General features: G+C 37.4%; 1 protein-coding gene across 4 annotated transcripts in view; it reads left to right on the top strand.

Moving 5' to 3' along the window:
- Positions 1–12586, top strand: part of SCAF11 (SR-related CTD associated factor 11) — a 78229-nt gene extending 65643 nt beyond the window's left edge. For 3 of the 4 annotated variants that reach the window (XM_034644959.1, XM_034644960.1, XM_034644963.1), the window contains 8 exons: positions 141–250; positions 1209–1310; positions 3208–3314; positions 3995–6709; positions 7464–7807; positions 8817–9035; positions 9396–9515; positions 9770–12586. In XM_034644959.1, coding sequence (XP_034500850.1) covers positions 141–250; positions 1209–1310; positions 3208–3314; positions 3995–6709; positions 7464–7807; positions 8817–9035; positions 9396–9515; positions 9770–9916 — 3864 coding nt within the window. In that variant the 3' untranslated portion in view covers positions 9917–12586. The remainder of the gene's footprint in view (positions 1–140; positions 251–1208; positions 1311–3207; positions 3315–3994; positions 6710–7463; positions 7808–8816; positions 9036–9395; positions 9516–9769) is intronic. The other variant, XM_034644961.1, reaches the window with a different exon arrangement.
- The last annotated feature ends 9361 nt before the right edge of the window (positions 12587–21947 follow it).

Raw genomic sequence — 21947 nt, 5'->3', positions numbered from 1 at the left:
TAAAAATCTTTTAAATAATAACACTGTGTGGTTGTTTAGTACATAACTATAACTCAGATATATCAAAATATTTAAGTATAACAGTTATTATGGAGGTTTGTTTTGTTTGCTGTTTCACTAACTTCTTTTTACTTTTCTAGCCTCGAAGATCAAATCAGTGTACCAGTCAGTGCTTCAGAAATTTTTTCTCCAGTATGTTTTCTTCTAGTAGTCATACTGGAGAATCTTCTTTTACCTGTAGAACTTACTGGTTAGTATTTTCTACTTTATGTGTTTGTTGTACTTGATGTTTCATTATTATAATTAACTTTTGGTAAAAATTTAAGTTCTGGCTCAAACATGAAAGCCTACTTTGTTGTTTTTTGTTTGTTTCTTTTGGAAAGTAGACTAGTTCTAGCAAAGAGAAGACCTGCTATTTTGTGACCCTCTCTAGTATGCAGTGATTGCCTGTGATCTAGTGGATTTGTTTTCATTGATAATAAATTGCTGTATACAGGCTTTTTATATGATGGAGAGAGAAGTAGGCTCCTTGTTAAATTGTAATCAAGCAGAATCCTTTTAGAATAGACCCAGCCGTCTTTGAATCTGTAGTGACTGGCATGTAGATACAAAGTAAATATTTGTGTAATTTGAAGATTAAGATGGGGTTTTAAAATCACCTGGCTTTAGTTGAACGAACAAGACAGGTTAAGATTGTGTGATTTTAGAGCTTGGCTCAGGGTACCAAAGACAACAATTACATCTGAGTAGCCTTTTGAGAAGTTGAACTACACCCATTTTTGTTACAGGAACTGTACCTTCCTTTATTTTTTCCTTTTGTTTTTATAACTTAGTTTCAGGTAGGAAACTGTTGCAGATACAATTTCTGCTGGGACTGCTTGCTGCAGCTTTGGTTCATGGGATAGAAAATAGTGTTGCTTTTTTCTCTCCTTAATAAGGGTATTATTCCGAATTGACTTTTTAAAAATTCTGTCACTTTAAGATAAATTCAAGCATTATTTTTATGGATCAGATAAATAGAATTTTGATTTGTAGTTTTACATTAGTAATGAGTTCATAATTGAAAGTGTTTAGAAAAAGGTTCTTATTCTTTTAAATGTGGTTTGTAATGCTAGGTACAAAAATTTCTGCTGTCATGATATAACCCAGGTGTTATGCTGAACTTAAATACCTGGTATTCTGATGAAGGTCTAAAATTTATCTTTTAGTACAGAATTTATAGAGATCAATGAAATGAGTGCATTGATTAGGCAGAAGAGACAGGAATTGGAATTGTCATGGTTTCCTCATACATCACCTGGAATTGGAAGGTAAAAAAAATTTTTTTTTTACCAGTGTTTACATGCTAACATGAGCAGAAGATGTCATTAATACTTAAGTAACAGAGGTATCTTAATCAATAGTTGTGCTTTTGAGAAAGTTTTGTGCAAATTAATCTTGGTGTTTCAACTGCCTAAAGAGGATTGCTGTTTAAAGAACTCCTTGAAAAGTACCTTTATTTATCTGTTTAATAAATGTAGATATATGAGTCATTTAAAAGGGAGACTCTTGCATCCCGGAAACAAACTGAGGGTTGCAGAAAGGGAGATGGGGTAACAGGGTGATGGGTATTAAGGAGGGCATGTGATGTGATGATGAGCACTGGGTGTTTAATGCAACTAATGAATCGTTGAACGTTATGTCAAAAACTAATGATGTACTTTACGTTGGATAATTGAATTTAAATTAAAAAAAAAATAAAAGGGAGAGCACCAAAATGATAAGATTCATTATCAGTAATAGCATTCATATCTGTCATCCTCTGTTGTTTCATCCTTTCAAATCTTACCTGTGTGCTGTTAGCTGACACACTATTTTGGTCATGATATTTCCCCTCTCCAAAAGATTCTTCTCAATGTTTATTTGACCAAGTCTTTATACTCTGCCCTGACATTCATGATTTTCTATAATGTAGTCCTTTCTTTCTTAGTTTAAGTCCTAAAGCTACTGTCGCATTGCTAGATATATTATATATATACTTAAATCAAGTTCCTACATAAAGATTGAGGTCCTTGCCACTGTCATTCCTGTAATGTTACAACTTTATCTTATATAACGCTGTATATAGTTCTGCATAGGGCCTTCCCTCTAGGAATGACAGTGGAATATAAAGTAGAGGTGAAATTAGGAAGTCCGGATATATATAATGTGAAATCTTAGAGTTACACATTTTTGTGTATGTGTAAGTTGCACATTGTTTTTGAAGCTTTTCTCCTCCTACTCCAGAATCTCACCTTATATTTGATAAAGTAGTTTTTGTTTTTAAATTAGGGGATCTGAACTGAACAAATATGAATCAGAAAAAAGCTGAGAGTGGATTGGGTTTGGATGCAGAAATGTAATAGGGGCACTGGGAGCTTTGAAGAGCCATCGTTCTTAGATTGAGGAACTTTACAATATAATAGAACAACAGATCAGTTCTTTTTTTTCCTTTTTAAAAAATGTATTTATTTTGATGTTTTTGCTTTTGATACGTGCTATAAAACAAATGTAGCAAAAAATATAACCATGTATGTATGATATGCTTCAAATTCAGGTGATACAGTTCTGTTTCCAAGTTTTGTTAAGTTATTTATTCATGGACTGATTTCTCTTTTACCTTGCTGATTTCTTTAAAACCTTGATTTGATTAACTTGGCTAAATTTTCTCTTTGGTTGCCCAGAAAAGGAGAGGGGTAGGGGCAAGGGACATGAAGGCACTCTGGTTGGGGGTGGTGGTGGTTACAGAGATTTATACATTAGTCAGAAGTCATCAAACTGTATACTTAAAATCTGTGCATTTTATTTATCTATACATTTTGTTATCCAAGTTGCTTTTTTTTTTTAAAGAATGGAGGAAAACAGAAGCTAAAAGAATTCTTGACAAAATGTTACATTAAATTATTTAAATGAGAAACACATATGTGAAGTTGCCCTTCATCTCCTTTTGCCATTAATTTATCAGAAAAATATGCTTTTAAGGGTTTTTTCTTTGCAGCCAGTTGATAGCCATCTTTGAACAATGAGTAACCTTGAGTTTACATTTTTAGTTATTTTGGCAAAAACTAATTTAAGTGTACTGTATTTTAAAGTTGCTAACCTGATTTGGGAAATTAATAATTTTAAATTGTTGGTATAATTTTTAAACCATTTAAACAAAAATGTCTTTATTTTGTTTTGAATTTTCAGAATTGGTCTTATACCCTGGAATATTGAAACACAAGTGCTTCCTCTCATCTCTTCTGTGTTGCCAAGAACTATTTTTCCAACAAGTACCATATCTTTAGAAAATTTTGGTAAAGTTGGTGTAATGTTTTTCTAGTTTTTAAAAAATTATTATTGGTTTCTTTCAGTATCCAGAAAGTGAGTGTTAATGACTTAGAAAAGCTATAAAATAAGGTAGAGATAGTAAGTCCTAGATATTTCTGTAAATATTTGGGCAGTGACTTGACTTTTAAATTGTTCCAAGTAGAAATTTTTTTTTATTTTAAGAAATTACATCTTCACATCTTTGAGGAACTGGTTAGTCGTCTCCCTTCTGTTTAGGGCTTCAGTATCCAAAATGTAGATCTTTAGAAGTTAATCTCCTATTAATTATGAACAAATAGTTTCAGTCTTTATATATTTGTGGATAACTTGTTTTCTCTTGTTTTTTGCCTAGCTAATACCTATTTATAAGGCAGTGGTAGTTATCAAACCAAACATATTTTCTCCTGGTTTTTCCTCCGTATAAATTGCCCACAAGAATTCAAATCTTGTGATAATTCATTTCAGTAGCATTAAAAGAACCTGATAAATACCTGCTCTTACTTAGATGTTAGTACCTATGCACTTATTCATAACTTGATTCATAAGTGTATTTTGTTTCACTCTGTTATAGACATTTATTTTATGGTAACATAACCTGAAGCCAAATGATTCTCTTTTATTGAAACATATACTTACTTTTTACTTTTTAAAATACATATATTATTAGGTACCTCTTGCAAGGGATATGCATTAGCACATACTCAAGAAGGAGAAGAGAAGAAGCAAACTTCTGGTACATCAAACACCAGAGGAACAAGACGAAAACCTGCAGCAACAACTCCTACAAGGAGATCGACACGTAACACGAGAGCTGAAACAGTCAGTCAGTCTCAGAGATCCCCAGTATCAAATAATTCCGGGTGTGATGCCCCAGATAACAGCAATCCATCTGTAAGTGTTTCCTCTTCAGCTGCGTCAGAAAAGCAAGCAAGACAGCCTCCAAAACGGAAGTCTGTAAGAAGAGGAAGAAAACCACCTTTATTGAAAAAGAAACTTCGGAGCTCCTCTATACCTCCCCCTGAAAAATCATCTTCCAGTGATTCAGTAGATGAAGAAACAGCAGAATCTGACACACCACCTGTGTTAGAGAAAGAGCACCAATCAGATGTAGAAAGTAGTACCAGTTGTACTGTGCAGGCAAATGTAGAAAATGAGTCTGCTAATGACTTGAGAAGTTGCAGTGAGCAGCGGGTAGAAGAAAGTGAGCAACATAATGAGAACCATGATACGGAGGAAGCAGTGGAACCTTCATATTCTGAGTCTCATACTCAGGATCCTCCTGTGCTAGTCGGAGAGGAAGAGGACATTCAGAAAGTTGAGAATATAAGTATAGAGGCTAATGTTTTATGTTTAGATAGTGAGACTCCTAAAAATATTTCTGTAAAAGGAGGTGATCCATTAGAAAATCAAGACCAAACATCTGGACCTTCAGAATCAGAGGTAAAGGCGGATACATGTACAGATCAGTGTTCAAATGATTTTCTTACGTGCTCAGGATCCGAAGTTGAAGTAGACGAACATGTACCGAGCTTAGGTGAGTCACCAGACAACGCAGAGTCAGTGGTTAATGAAGACCAAGTTACAGAGAGTCCTGTAGTAGAAATTAGCGATCATAAAGATTCCACAGTAGAAACAGCACAGCTTGTAGACGGCCCCAAATTAGAATCTTCTGAGGGTAAAATTACGCAAACAGTGGGCAAAAAATCCATAGAGAGCTCAGAGGTTCAATTGCTTGGGCATGTTGAAACTGAAGATGTAGAAATAATTGCAGCATGTGATACTTCAGAGAATGAAAATTTCACTAGTATTCAAGATTCTGAAAATAATTTATTAAAAAATAATCTTGACACCAAATTAGACAAATGTTTAGGAGAAAAGACTGAATCTCCTGTTGAACATCCCAGATCTACAGAATTGCCTAACACACATATTGAACAAATTCAGAAGCATTTTAGTGAGGACAATAATGAAACGATACCTATGGAATGTGATTCATTTTGCAGTGACCAGAATGAATCTGAAGTTGAACCTTCTATAAATGCTGATAGTAAACAGTTGAATGAAAATTCTGTGGAGTACAGTTCTCAGAATAATATGCCATCTTCTGATCCTGCAAATGGAAAAGCTGAAACTGTATCTCAACCATCTGAAAGCCCAGTAGATGTGATAGAGAAAGCCAAAAAGCCTCGTACCCGAAGATCTAGATTTCACTCCCCATCTACAACTTGGTCTCCCAACAAAGATACTGCACGAGAAAAGAAGCGGTCTCAGTCTCCATCTCCCAAAAGAGAAACTGGAAAAGAAGGCAGGAAGTCTCAATCACCATCTCCCAAAAAGGAATCTGCAAGAGGACGTAGAAAATCTCGTTCTCAGTCCCCAAAACCGGATACTGCAAGAGAAAGGAGACGATCTCAGTCTCGATCTCCAAAAAGAGATAGTGCAAGGGAAGGCAAAAGATCTGAATCACTCTCCCCCAAAAGAGACACTTCTAGAGAAAACAGAAGATCTCAGTCAAGAGTGAAAGATTCCTCCCCAAGGGAAAAATCTAGGTCCCGGAGCAGAGAAAGAGAAAGTGATAGAGATGGGCCAAGGAGAGATCGAGATCGAGAGAGGAGAACCAGAAGATGGTCTAGATCCAGATCTCGTTCTAGGTCACCATCAAGATCTAGAGCAAAAATTAAGAGCTCATCATTTGGTAGAAATGAGAGGGACACTTATTCTCCTCGGTGGAAGGAAAGATGGGCAAATGATGGTTGGAGATGTCCACGAGGAAATGATCGGTACAGGAAGAATGATCCAGAGAAACAGACTGAAAATACAAGAAAAGAAAAAAATGACAGTCCAGATGCTGATGATCCAAATTCTGCTGACAAACACAGAAATGACTGTCCCACTTGGGTAACAGAAAAAATAAATTCTGGGCCTGATCCAAGGACCAGGAATCCAGAAAAATTAAAAGATTCTCACTGGGAAGAAAACAGAAATGAAAATTCAGGGAATTCTTGGAATAAAAACTTTGGTTCAGGTTGGATGTCTAACCGTGGTAGAGGTAACCGTGGCAGGGGCACTTACAGAGGTGGTTTTGCCTACGCAGATCAAAGTGAAAATCGGTGGCAAAACCGAAAACCCCTCTCAGGGAATTCAAATAGTTCAGGGAATGAGTCTTTCAAATTTGTGGAACAGCAGCCCTATAAGCGGAAAAATGAGCAAGAGTTTTCATTTGATACGCCAGCAGATAGATCTGGGTGGACATCTGCATCTAGTTGGGCTGTGAGAAAGACTCTTCCAGCAGATGTACAAAACTATTATTCACGACGAGGGAGGAATTCTTCAGGTCCACAGTCTGGATGGATGAGACAAGAGGAGGAAACAACTGAACAAGGTAACATATTCTGTTTATTTAGTAACACTGTTTTTTGGGGGTTTTTTGAAGAAAGATTATAAGTTTAACATTTATATGAATTGTAATGATCTGTGTTTATAGTTTTATGGTGTTAAATTGAATCCCTGTTCAACAGGCCACTTTGCATTATATAGATAGATCTACACATTAATGTTTACTGCCTTTTTCACACCCCCCAACACCTTGCTAAAGACTTAAGTACTGTAAGTACAGTTTGCTACAGAAGAATTTGGTATGTTCTTGTGCAGGATGTAACTTGTATTTAATTTATCTCAGACGTGCGCACTGGATTTTTTTGATCATTGTTCTCGTATAAATAAGTTAATCTTCTAATAACGATTTATCTTTTCTTGGCTTTTCTTGTTAAGAACATTGCAAGAAAAAAGCTATTAAAGATTTTAAAAAATGGTTAACCTTCTAATTTAGTAATCTAATTAAATTTTATAGGATTATTTCTTTAGCAAATTTCTTGAGGTACTGATTTTTTGCTAATGTCGACAGATGTTGTTATGTGAACTTATTCTTAAAAATAATTTTGAGTGTTTTTTTTAGTTAGAAAATCAGCCCACATTATTTAGAAATGGCAGGATTAAACTAACGATTGGAGATTCGTTTAGGTGCTCGGAGTCTGTTCATTGCTATTTAATCTTACTATAACCAGTGGTTCTTTGCTTCTCTGGCTAAAGAAGTTTGCAGTATGATTTTTTTTCACGAGCCTCTTTTCTTTTGATAGATTCTAACCTAAAAGACCAAACAAACCAACATGGAGATGGTTCTCAGCTACCTATAAATATGATGCAACCACAAATGAATGTAATGCAGCAACAGATGAGTGCACAACAGCCTATGAATATCTTCCCGTATCCAGTGGGTGTTCATGCTCCTTTGATGAACATCCAGCGCAGTCCGTTTAACGTTCACCCCCAGCTGCCCTTGCATCTGCACACAGGCGTGCCTCTCATGCAGGTAGCTGCTCCTACCGGTGTATCTCAGGGACTCCCACCGCCACCACCCCCTCCCCCACCATGCCAACAAGTCAGCTACGTTGCTTCACAGCCAGATGGAAAGCAACTGCAGGTACGTTTTTAGCATCTAAAGTTTAGTCAACATAGCCATTATAAGCATTTAACTGTGAGGGACAGATGTGCAAGAAAGGGCTTCCTGACATCCAAAAACATTTATTTATTTGATTAGGTTTATGGTAGACTTTCATAGGTTCCCTTCACTGTCCTTCAAACCTCCCACCCCTCAAATAAGAACATGAATTGAATGTAAATTATTAAATATATACTGTTGTTGATGTCCAAACAGATTTGCTTTTTCATGTTAAGATCAAATTATGAGCCAAATTGGAATCAACTGGTGGGTACTTTAAAATAATTCTCTAATTTATTGGACTTTTAAGGGGGTGGGAACTTGTGATGAAGCTTATATTGTCTTGTTGGGACAAATGCCAGATAAAGCTGTCCATTATCCATTACCATCTGTGTTTCATTTTCACAGAGTCTACCACACTAAAAAGAAAGAATTGACTCTGAGACATGTAGAAAATTTGAATAGTAGTTTGTAAACATTGTGTTCCTTAGAGTTCTGTGCCTACGTTTCACAGATTTTAGAATCTTAACAGCAGTGTATACTTGGAAGATAAGGGGAATAGGATTCCAGAATTTGGAACCTCCTATCTTTTTTTTTTTCCCTGTCAGCTCTCTGCAAGCCAGTTTGACTGCACTGTTTCCTTTTCTCCCATCTTTAAAGTGGGGGCACGTACTTTAGTTAATTTTCATAAAGAGCGTTTCAGGAAAGATCCTATTCTTTAAATGCTATTCTTTTCCTTCTTGTTTTTAGTGGTGGTGTCAGAACAATTCGCAAGTGTAATTTAAAAGTCACTGAACATATTTACATAGTCTCTGTTTAAGAACGTTACTCATTTTTCTTCAGAGTCCTTTAGGAATACAAGACCTGAAATATGAATTTTCCTTAAGTACTGAGGTTGACTCACTTTGAATTTTTTTAATTTCTAATAAATGACTGAAAGACTTCATTGAATATAAGTAATTCATTAACTGATGATAATTCTTCAAAACAGGGTATTCCTAGTGCTTCTCATGTAAGTAACAACATGAGTACACCAGTCTTGCCTGCTCCAACAGCAGCCCCAGGAAATTTGGGAACAGTTCAGGGACCAAGTTCTGGTAATACTTCGTCATCAAGTCACAGCAAATCCTCTAATGCTGCTGTAAAATTGACAGAAAGCAAAGTAAGTGTTACAGTGGAAGCCAGCGCAGATAGCTCGAAGACAGACAAGGCAAGTTCAAGGTTGAGAGCAACCTACATATTCTGTATATGATAAAGATGAAAAAGTAACAGTTTTGTTTTGTATAACTGGTAAAGGGAATTTTCTGTTGATAGTCTTAAATCCCAATGCTATTTGAAGGATTCTCTCTACATATGTTGATGTCCAGTGAGTTACTGGTAGTATTTCATGATTATTTTTAGAAATGTTTGGTATGTGTGTTAATAAATAACTTTCGTATTTATGACACTAGTATTTGAAGAATTCTCACAATAATGTAAAAGTGTGGCGTTTTCAATTTCATATTTTTGAAGAAATTTTTTGAAAGTATATGATTGGGCAAATAATAATTACACTTTTTCCTCTTATCAGAAATTACAGATCCAAGAAAAAGCAGCACAGGAGGTAAAATTGGCCATTAAGCCATTTTACCAAAATAAAGATATCACCAAGGAAGAATATAAAGAGATTGTACGGAAAGCAGTAGATAAAGTAAGTTCTAGCTTTAGCAGAGTTATGTATGTATTGTTTTGAATCGTCTCTATTTTAATAAAGGAATGCTTAAGTCTAATTAATAAGCACTAGCTTCTAATTCTTGTCTGCTTTTTCACCTTTGAATAAGTTCATATGAGATATGAAATATAAAAATGTCTGGTTATCTTTTGGGGGTGGTTTTTCAAAAACCTTTCCATTTTGCTGAAATCCTTTTAAGTATGAGAAAAATATTCCCCCTCCTTTTTTCATAGGTTTGTCATAGTAAGAGTGGAGAAGTAAATTCTACTAAAGTGGCAAATTTGGTTAAAGCCTATGTAGACAAATACAAATATTCACGGAAGGGAAGCCAAAAGAAAACTCTGGAAGAACCTGTGTCTACCGAAAAAAACATAGGTTGAAATGGGGAGCACTATAAAAAGGACACTATCAAGATATCTGCAAAGTGCAATTTCAACATGTACCTTTAACTGAAAATCATACATAACTGTGATTGAAATATGGTTTTGATAAAATTATTTTTTTTAATGTAGAATATAAAGTTTTGTTCTAAATAAATATAGTTCTGCACTGCAACTTCTTTATCCTTTCCTCCTCCCGAAAATAAAAGCAAATTCAAGGGAAAGTAAAAGGGTTAAAGGAGTGTGCATTTTTACTAGGACTGTGTTATAGTGTGGATACTGGAAGATGTACAGCTTTTTGATTTGAACAATGGGGTGCATAAATTAGAGTCTTCTAAGTGCACTGGTTTTGGAAAAGATATATATAATACATTTATTCTGTCAGGCTAAAAATAAAGTATGATCTTTATGATTTTTCCCTCTAATTATAGAAAGTTAAATAATGTATTACCATGAAAAATATTTCTAATAATAGAATATACCAATTGCAGGGTTCCTAATGTGTATTTTTAAAGCACACATCAGAATAAATTGCCTAGATAGAAAACAGATTATCACATGAGTAAAATTCAGTGTTCAAAACTTTGGAACACTGTTATTGTATCACCAAATAAAGGTTATGCTGCTTGTTTTTCTTTTGTGCCTTTTTTTCCCCCAGTTGAGATGAAGCAGTTTGATTTGCTGGATTTACAACTTTGGAAGTCTAAAACTGTTGAGTTTAGAAGATCAGTTGGGAAAAAGTGTTTGTTGACTTTGTAAAAATTATGTTCTTTCATGGTATCTTCTACCTGTCTGAGAAATGATAAATTACTTGTGCCAACTGGAGAGTTGCTGTTGAGTAGTGACCCTCCCCTTCCTTGGGACGAAGGTAGAATTATGGAACTAAAGTCAGTGGCTTTCAGTTGCTCATCTATCTAATCATTAATGAAATTCTTTTCACACTTGAGAAGTCTCCAAATGTTTTACAGTGAATAAAGTGTTAATTAGGTGACCATATGGTAGCCATTAACCATGTTGCAAAATTCTAGACATTAAAACCTGTGTTTTGGAAAGAGAAGAATTCAATAATGGAGTCTTGGTTATTAGGCTTTCAGGGACTAGGGATTTGATTGTCTTTTTTTAAATGATAGAATATGTTAATTTTTACAAAAGGTAAGTTCGAAGTGTTAGAGAGCCACTATTTTAATTGGCATCTTAGAAGAAGAAATGAGTTATATCCATGATAAACCGTCTTTCATTCCAGTAACAGTTTTCAGTAGATACCAAGTAAGTGGAAAGCTATTCGGAGAAGATGTTAATGGCTCCGAAAGATGTATGCCTCAGTGAGACAGATTGACCCTTTTACTAGCTAAACTAGAGAGCAATACTCTGTAGAACTGTGCTTTTATGAAGTAAAGATGATCTGTTTCTCAAGTTTATGTGCATAATACTTTCTTGGTGCTAGCTTTGCTAAGGCAAATATTTTGAATTATTGGCCCCAATAATGATTGTGCTAGTTCATAATCTTTAGATTATGAATGTAATCCGAAAAGTGTTAGAAATATTTCCAAGCAGTTCTTGATCTTTATTCTGCATTTCTGGGCATTTGTAATATGGTATTCTACTGATTTATATATATATATTTTAATTAAAGTTTGTGTTTAGATATGAAGGGGAAAGAAGTTTGGAAGTATATTTCTTCTAATAAAATATTAAGACTGTTTTAAATATCAACACACACCTCCTCATTTGTTTGTTTTGAACTCTAGAAACAGTTGTGTGAACTTTCAATCTATTTTCAGTTAAAGTAGGTTCACACTTTGAAAATTTTGTAGCAAATTGCCTAAGAAGATTAATCACACAGGGCATACTTTTCCTACATTTTCTTTCAGTGATGTTTGGGAGTAGGGTTACATTTTAAAATCTGCTTTTACCATTTAGCTTTGCAAAGATGTTTAAAAGTTTTGAAGAAAAAACTAGGTGGTATGGTCCAGAGTTAAAAGTCTCACATCTTTGGTAGTAGCGCCATGAGTTATTTCCACATTTCTTGAAAATAACAAGTGTGTATTCCATATCTGCTTTGGGGTACTTGGTTAGACTGCATTTAAAATGCTAATGAAGAATGTTACTGGATTAGAATTCAGACTTTTAAAACTTAGAAATACTTAATGTATTAGAAAGTGCATGCTTTATGTTCAAAAAACAATGCTTTAACATTCCCCATTCTTACTTTTTCAGAATTTTACATTAATTTTGCATGTCCACAAACTTAAAAACATTATGTGGGGTTACAGATTTCTCGTTACTTAAGGTTCAGTATTAACTTGACCTTTGAATCCTTGGTCCCATTAACTTACTACTCACATTGACCAATGTTTTAGGCTATAGTGATGCCTATAATTTTGAGACTAAAAGTAGCTACTTACTACTTTAACATTCCAAAAGTTTTCTGATTTTTTTGTCCCCAGTAATTACCACATTTTCGCCATTATCTTCCTTTAAATGGCCACAGTGTGTACTGTTTGAATGTTCCATCCAAAAGATGTAGCTTCAGAAGCACAGTGGTTGCCCCGTGGTCCACGAGACGTTGTTTGTAGTACGAGGATGGAGTGCTGTCTACTGAAACAATACTCTTAAACAGATATGTAGTATGTAATATTTTCTAATAAATTCTTTTGATAAACAAAAAAAGTGTCTTTAACATTTTATTATTCAGGTTCTTGGGAAATGGTGACTTTTACCTCATTATAACTCTTTCCAAGCCCATGTTGAAGTATTTTTTGGATTTGTACCAAAGTAGCACCATAGTCACATTAATTCGAAGCTGTAAAGCAAGCTTAGAGCCAGCTATAAACATATATTATAATAGCATTTTTTCCTAATTACAAAATCATTGTAGGAAATTAGGAAAACTTAAAAAAAATTGTAGAAGAGGGAAGAAACTGAAAAGCAAAAAGAGAAAAATCACCTGTAATCCTACCATTTAAAGGTAACAGTGCTGCTCAGATGCCCATGACTATGTTGTAACTTATCCTTTTCACTTAATGCCGTATTTAGAAGTTTTCATTCTAATAAAAATTCTACAGCATGATTTTTAATGGCTATATAGTAGTCTGTTGTTACATATGGTACCATTGCTTAAACCAACCCTCTGCTGTTGGAATATTGTTTTTACTAATGTAAATAAATTAGTAAAATAAAAATTGTACTAACATGCATAAGACTGATGTGAACATCTTTGTATATAAATTGATGCATCCCATTTCAGATGATTCTTTGGGGATTAATTCCTAGAAGTAGACTATCTTGGCCAATCAGTTTTTATTTCCCCTTAAAAGAATTTGTGTGATTATATATACACTCGACGTATAATTTTAAAAATTCAACTGTATTTAATGTAAAACTCCATTATTTTCCTAAGCTGATTTTTTTTATCCGGAGAGAACTGTCAAAGTTCTGTGTATCTTTCCTTAATCTTGAGTGCATTTACAAAAATGCTTATTGTTTCCAGGAAAATAGGTTTCACAGATTGTGCTCCCAGCACATGAAGTTTATTCTGTAAACCTCTGCATCTCTAGTCTCCTTAATAAATTGAAGTTGTATCTTAATGTCCATGTTCTGTTTTCTAATGGCTCTATCATGTTCCCATGGTGATGGACACTGAAATTCTGTGCAGGTTTTGGCTATTAGAAACAGTGTTTTACTGAGCACCCTTTGTGACTTAGCTCTGTGAACCTCGTGTGTGTGCGCTTACACTGAATTTCAGATATGCACATTTTTCATTTGGATAGTGTGGCCACGTTGCTCTTAGAAAGGGGTGTACTGATTTATAGTCCCACCACAGTGTAGTTCCACCTTTGATACTGTGACTGAACGTGCTCTTGGTTATAAGATCTTAATGAACACTGATTTCATCAAACCGTGCATACCTAGTCTGTGTCAGGGATTCTTGGATTCTGCACATATCAGAATTAATTACACCACAGTCTTCTAACAGTATAGTAATAGCACTTTATTAAGCTTGTAATATGTGCCAGGCACTCTATCAGACATTATATGTGTTACCTCTTTGGGTTTATAAAACCAATTCTAGTAGGTATCTTTGTTTTGAGGAGAAAGTTGAGATACATAAAACATTAACTGAGCTAGTTACACAGCTACTTAGTGATAGAGACAGGATTAAGAGACGGAATTGGTAGACACTGAAGTCAGTGCTTGACTTGGGGTGTGGGTGTTCCACTGAGCTCCCAGATGTAAACTAACATTTATGACGCATGGAGTTACGGCTGAACTAAAAAGTGAAGTATACTGGGAGTACAGAAGAGGACACAGCTGACTGGGGAAGAAGAAATGAGGCAGGGATATTTATACTGTGTCTATGTTGTTTTGTTGCCTTTTTAATACTCCCATATTTCCTGTCCTGGAGATACTAAGCTTTTAATATTGAAGCCATCTTTCATGCATTTTCCATTCTCATCCCATCTCCATTCTCTCAAGCAATTGCTATTTCCCCTACTTCAGACGAATTCCTTTGCAGTAAAATCCAACTCCCTTAGTTCCCAGCAGTGTTACCATCTGACCTTTTTAATAGTCTCAACTGTGACTTAGATTCTGTACACATCAGTTCGTCTTCGACACTAAAGACTAATCTTCCAACAGCACAGCTTTGGTCATATTTACATCATTTCAGCATACAGTCAGCCTTGTGTGTGTACATGCTAGGGAAGAGTGACCAAGACAAAACCATTTGCACTCGTAGAACTACGCAATATTGTGAAAAAGCAGCTATATATTTATATGACTGATTCAGGAATGACAGAGGACTCTGCATGACCCAAGAATCTGTGCTAGGGTAATAGGACCTAACAGTGATTGGTGAGAGTCCCTGGAAGAAGTGGCACTCAAGAGCTAAAAGATGAATAAGAACTAAGCAAGGAGAAAAGATGAGCTGGCAGAGGAAATAGGTGCAAAAGGTCTGGAGCCCAAAAGTGTGGCAACCCCAAGCCTAAGTTGGCTGAAGACTGGTGGAGAGTTCTTAAAGCAAAGAAATCTTTTGCAAAGAAAAGCTTTTGAAATCTGTCAAGCAGGAGGTATTTGATATGAGCAGACTTGCATTTTAAAAGATTACTCTGCTCATAATCTTTTCAATGGCTTAATAAAAGTGGTTAGTAAATGTGAAAAGGTGTTCACAGTTAAACAATATTATACATTTTCTTTTATCAGACTGATCAATTCTGGCAAGAGTCCCATGAGGAAATAGTACTGGTGGCCGTTTGTACAATTTTTCTGAAAGGCAACTTGAAAATAAGTATAAAGGGCCTTAAAAGGGCCATATACTCTTTCCATAGTAATAAAACATATGGGTTCACATAGTCCTCCTTCTTAGTATTTATAGTGGAAAATTGGAGGGGATGGTTAAACTAAACTATGGTTCATTCATGTGAAGGCATTTTGCAGCTGTTGTAAATGTTTTCAAGGATAAACAAAATTAAATGGAGAAAAACAGGACACAAACTATAGTTGGCCCTTGGACAATGAGGGGCTAGGGGCACCAACCCCCTGCACAGTCAGAAATCCCCATAGAATTTGTGATTCCCAAATACTTAACTACTAATAGCCTACTGTTGACTGGAAGTCTTAACTGACAACATAGTCAACATGTATTTTGTATGTTATGTGTATTATCACACTGTAATCTTAATGTAAGCTGAAGAAAAGAAAATGTTAAAGTCCTAAGGAACATATGTTTATAGTACTGTAGCATATTATAAAAAAAATCCATGTATAAGTGGATCCATGCAGTCCAAACCTGTTACTTAAGGGGTAACTATACATAATATTCCAACTTTTTTTTTAAGGCAAAAAAAATTACAAATTCTTAATAGGGGTTATTTCTGGGTAGCAGAGGATCTTTTAATGCTTTTCTTTAGCTTCCAACTTTACTATGGTGAACAAGAGTTGTATGATCAGAAAAAACTTAAGAAAATTACAGTCATTGCTTGGGACATGCCGGTGGGGGAACGGGCAGGAGACCTTGCTTTAGGCTGGGAGAGTTACCAACTTCCCACTCTAGAACTGGTCTAAGGCCTCAGCTTGAGTACCTGTGATAGGTGTTTCATAGATGGCTCTCCATACACATCTCTGCAGGAATGGTAGCTGATGGGTGCTAGTCTGTAAGTAGTCATATCCACTGGCTTTATGGGCTGAGACAGCCCTTAGTCATAAGGAAGTGGACTTCCCAAACCATAACTAGTTTGGGCATACTTCCCCCAATCCTGTGAGCACTAGAGAAGATAATCCACTTAAGGTAAGTAGGGGTCTTGGCTTTAAAGCTCACAAAGAACTGAGGCACACTTTGTGCCCCTGAGTATGTTACTTCTCTGGGCCAGAGTGGCCTATAAAAGGGACTGCTGCCTACCTACCTGGAGGATTAAGTGAGAGAATAGATGTGAAAGTAATAATTTCCTGTATATTTACTTGGAGAATCTACCCTATAATCCAGACTGGTGTTGCCACCATTTCCTTTTGGGTAATGATGGAAATACAACTTACTTGTCCAGTGGTTTGAAATCTAGCTGCATGTTTAGGGTCACAGAGCCTTAAAAAAAACAAACCAAAAAAATACACAAACTTCCAGGAAGATGGTGGGAATAGGAAGATCCTAACATCCAATGGATACAGTGAGGTAACACCCACATCAGTGTAAATAACCCAGAAGACCACACTCTGCACAGCTAAATGCACATAAGAGGCCACAGCAAAGAGGGTAGGAAGGGCAGAGAAACAGTGGGGAGCTAAGCTAATCTCAGAGCAGGTGTTGGAGGGGCAGGTACCTTTGGGAGACTTCTCCAAGGACAAAAGAGCTGGCTGGCGCCATTTACCTCCCCCATACCCTGCCCCCACGGACACCTGTGGGAACCAGTGCAGCAGCAACACTCTCTAACTTGCTACCAGTGCACCTGCCCCTGCATTCTGTGGACGCATCCCCTCTAGCCAGGCTTGTAGGTCTCCTCCCACAACAGACCTGTGCATACCTTACTGACACGGCGTGGCCCGCCCCCAGCTCTTCTATGGATCCGCCCACCCCATCCAACACCACCAGCCCTGGTCCCTGGCAGCTACAGGTCCTCTCCTGCAGCAGGCCTGCACGGATCTTGCTAACGCCGCATGCTCCACCCCTGTGTTCTGTTGGACCTGCCCTCTCCAATACACCCTTGGCCAGAGGCCAACCAAAGTGGTGCCATAAGCCTGGCAGTGTGCAAGCAGCGCCCACAGGGCCCAGCATCACTCCAGAGTGACTTCTGCTCTGGGGGACGGGAAGATAACCACACACACCAGTCCTACTGTGGCTCCAATAGTGGGCTGGGGGCAAAGCTTCTCAGTGGACAACATAGAAAGTATCCTGCAGTTTGGTGCTACTGCATCTGGCAAACACCTGGTCTGACTCACTCAAGCCCAAGGGGGCCCCAGACTGGCTTACTAACAACACAGGACCAAACCCTGCACACAACAGGCAAAGAGAGACGTTGCAGATGGACTGGAGGGAAAAGTGGCTCAGCCACAACAGTAGGGTGCATGTAATACACATAAGAGACACCCCTGAAGCGCCAGGTTCTGGGCAACAGGGGGCATCATACTGCAGGGCACTCTAAGACCTCTTCTTCACAAGGCCACTACTTTCAAGAACAGGGGATGTAGCTGACTTCCCAGCACATAGAAGCAGACACGGAGAGTTAGACAAAATGAGACAGAGAACTATGTCCCAAATGAAAGAACAGGATAAAATCACAGCAAGAGAGCTAAATGAAACTGAGATAAATAATATGTGAATTTAAAGTAATGGTCATAAAGAGACTCACTGGACTTCAGAAAAGAGTGGAGGATCTCAGTGAGAACCTTAACGAAGAGATAGAAAACAAAAAAGACCCAATCAGAGATAAAGAACTCAAAAACTTAAATTAAAACTATACTAGAGGGACTAAACAGTAGACTGAGGAAGCAGAAGAATGGATCGGTGACCTGAAGGACAGAGTAAAGGAAAGCAATCAAGCCGAACAGGAAAGAGAAAAATAACACTAAAAAATGAAAATAGACTTAGGGAACTCAGCAGCTCATCATGTGTAATAACATTCCCATTCGAGGGATCCCAGAAGGAGAAGAGAGAGAGAGGGGGCAGAAAACGTAGTTCAAGAAATACTCGAAAGTTTCCCCTAAGCTGGGGAAAGAAACAGAAATCCTGATCCAGGAGGCACAGAGATCCACCAACAAAATCAACCCAAGGAGCTCCCCACCAAGACACACAGTAATTAAAATGGCAAAAAGTAGTGATAGAGAACTTTAAAAGCAACAAGAGAAGAGTAACAGTTACATAAAAGGCAAATCCCATAAGGCTATCAGCCAGGTTTTCAGCAGAAGCTTTGCAGGCCAGGAGAGAGTGGCATGTAATATATTCGAAGCGCTGAAAAGAAAACACCTACAACAAAGAATACTCTACCCAGCAAGGCTATCACTCAGAATAGAAGGAGAGAGAAAGAGTTTCCTAGACAAACAGAAGTTAAAGGAATTTATCACCACTAAACTAGCCCTACAAGAAAGGGGATTTTTTGAGTAGAAAGGAAAGACCGTAAGTAGGAGTCAGAAAAGTAGGAAGCACAAAAGCAGTAACATTAAGTGTATCTATAAAAATCAGTCAAGGGATTAAAAAAATAAAAGGCTATAAAGTATGACACCATATACTTCAAACATGATGGGGGGAGAGGAGTAAATAGGTTCAAACTTAAGCAACCACTGATTCAATATAAATTGCTATGTGCATAAGATGGGGATCAAAAGTACACTAATATTAATGAGCAAGGAGTACTGCACAGAATTGTTGAATCACTATATTGTACACCTGAAACGAATATAACACTGTATGTTAACTATACTGGAATTAATTAATTAGTTTAAAAGGCAATACACAGGCTCACACCAGACCAATTTAACCAGTCTTTGGGTTTAGGATAGTTTAAAATCTCCCAGGTAGAGGCTAATGTGCAGTCAAGAAGCAAACCACTATGTAACTTTTTTAGATCCCCTGTAGACCACAGCTGTTCTGTTAGAACAACATAATTCGTTAGATCACAGCTCATCTTTAAAACCCTTTAGATTCTGTTCTCCCTCTCAGAGGCAGCTACAGCGCCTGACAGTTTATCCTTCACTCTTTTTCTAAACCTTGTTTTCAAATACCACTTTATCTGGGGTTTAGATCCCACAAAGCAGAGAGATAAGATCTTGAACATTTCCTGGGTGCTCACAGTCCCAGGGTGGAATAAGATTCTTGTAGGAATCCAGCTGTTGGTAAGGTCAGGCTGTGTATGCTCAATTCAACAGGTTTTTATTTACATACTTGCCTAAAGGGATTCTAGACATTTCTAAAATAATCACTGTAACATGGCTTTTTGTAAATCATTTCTTGAAGTCCTTCTTTTACACTTTAACAGCTGATAGCATGTGCTCCAGCAAGTGCAATTATGATTCCCAACCACAGCAGCAGGGACTAACACTAAGCGCTTCTTACTGGCTCTGTGCCAACATTTTATTTGCATTATCTCCCTTAATTTTCATAACAACCTTTAAAGTAGGTCCTATTATTAACCTCATTTGTCAAATGAGGATGAGGTTCAGTTCCTTAGCTAGGATCGCTCAGACCTCACAGAGGTAGCTGAGTCCAAAGTCTATGCTTGTAACTATGTCCCAGTGCTGCCTTTTGGCTCATTACAAGATCTACCCAACCATATTTGCCCCACACTTACTCCTCACTCACCATACCCAGTTTGAGGACCAGAAATGGCTTGTCCATAGTTCTAATTCCATTGTCCCTCTCCAGGGTACAGGAAGTTCTCATAATCACTCACCTACTCAACTGTCTAACCAGCTGGTCCCTCTATCTAGTCTTCTCTTCCAGTTCACCCTTCAGACTTCTTTTAACCATTTAATTCCACTGATATTAAATACTTGCTCTGAGCAGTGTTAATTCCTATATGCTGTATTGCCAACAAACTTTACAGAACACCTTCTAAGCAAAATCTTGAACCATTATGAATGGGTCTGCCCAGGCTCAAGGTGAAGGCAGCAAACCCACTAAGCTATCCTCTTGCCCATCCCCCAACCCAGCTGACTTTGTGGCATCTCTGGATAGTTCCAGGATCTCTTAGCACTGAACACGAACTATAGCCATGTTTTGTAAACTCTTGTAGGCTGCTCTGTGGTACTATCTTAATAGACAACTAGATACAGTTCCACAGCTAAGAAAATGGTCAACAGAAATGCATTCCCAAGTACACCAAGAGACAAGGATAAGGATGCTCATGGTATCATTTGTAATAGCCCCAAACTGGAAACAACTCAAACGCCATCAATGCTGGAATACTCATTCAGCAATGAAAATAATGGAACTATTGTTACTTTGAACCATATAGATGAATCTTACAGCCAGGTTGAGTGAAAGATGATGGAAACAAAAGAATACAATTGAATACTGCATTTCTATATTAAGTTCAAAAATAGACAAAACTATATTATAGCATTTAGAGATTTATACTTAGGTGATTAAAAAAAAACTTTAAAGGAAGTGCTTGTCCTTAAAATCAGGAGAGTGGTCACTGGTGTGGGGGTGTGAGAGTGGGGGGGTTTTGACCGGGACAAAGGCCTTCTGGGGAGGAGGGGGACTACCAAGGTCTACTTCTCGATCTGGGCGGTGGTTACAGAGGGGTTTGCTTTACAGTAAAAAAGCTCCACTCTTCATTTTATGCACTTTGTTATATGTGTCTGAGGTGGGGATTTCACAATAAAACTTGGTGCTTAAAAAAAAAAAAAAGCTCAGAGCCTTGTTCTGATTTGTGGTAGTCAATCTGCCAGTCTTCCATCTTTTCCTTTCTTTCAACCAAGTCCCAATGGGAAAAGGAAATCATAAATTTTGGGGGAAAATTGCCACTGAAAGAATTCTGCATTGCATAAACTGCCCTCCTGTTTGGAAACAGAAAAACAGAGCAACAAATGTGCCGGTGCCTAGTCTGTGCAAGAGTGAAGTCCCTGTGCACCTACACTTCACATTGTGCCTTCTGTGCTAGATTGTGGTAGCTTCCGTTCCTTTCTTTCAGTTAGTATTTTAACAAAGTACGTCAACTTTCAAAGGTTGCACAACTCAGAAAGTTGCCTGTTCCTAGCCCAGCAAGAGTGGATTTGTTGAAAGGGTCAACCCTAAAATTAGTCTCTTTATCTTTCACACAGTTTAGCTGTAGACAGGGCATCATATCTGATCACTCAGATCAATAAATCCTCTCTAAAGCAGAGGCTAAACAAACATTTCTCCATCAGTTTGGGGAAACTATAAAGTACAGTGCAGAGATTCTGGAAACCCTCCCCCACCCCCACCCAATGTGATTCAACCTACACTTGATGAAGCCCTTGAGGTTCTTTACTTGGTGGCCAGAGCATCTCTCTGCTGTAGCAACATCTATGTCACACCGCACCATTGAATCCATAACCTTTTTTCTTGAACAAGACCTCTCCAGACTCAAACACTCTCTCACCACTGTTAGGTCAAATTTCTGTCAGCCCTTAAAGTCTCCAAAAGACACTGTTCTTTCTCCACGAAGCCCATTCCACTTTGCCTTCCCCACTCATCAATCAAATGAAGCCTGCTGTGTGACTGAACTCCCAAAACACTTTATGATTCTCATACAGCCTGTGTTTTACCTTTGTTACTGGGCCGCATTGGGAAGCGTGTCTCAGCCTCAGAGCGGGACTGTCTCCTCCATCTTCCGAACGAGCAGCTAAGTACTCCATCAACGCTCAAGCTGAATGAGATGTAAGGGAGGTATAAACAGAGGGAAAAAACCTATTAACATTCTTAAAAAGTTCAGAATAACTTTATCCAGAAGAATCAGCTAACAGTTTTTCAAATTATACACCAGAGTGGATAATTGTTGGTTGGAAACTGTGGTTTCAATTTACTATAAACCCTTGTCTTAGCCATGTTCCTTTGTTAAGGGAATTCCCAGAAAGTTTT

Source organism: Ailuropoda melanoleuca, chromosome 16 (genome assembly GCF_002007445.2).
Source record: "Ailuropoda melanoleuca isolate Jingjing chromosome 16, ASM200744v2, whole genome shotgun sequence".
NCBI classification, from domain to species: Eukaryota; Metazoa; Chordata; class Mammalia; order Carnivora; family Ursidae; genus Ailuropoda; species Ailuropoda melanoleuca.
Note: the sequence above shows the minus strand (reverse complement) of the source record. Positions and strands in the feature narration are given on the sequence as shown.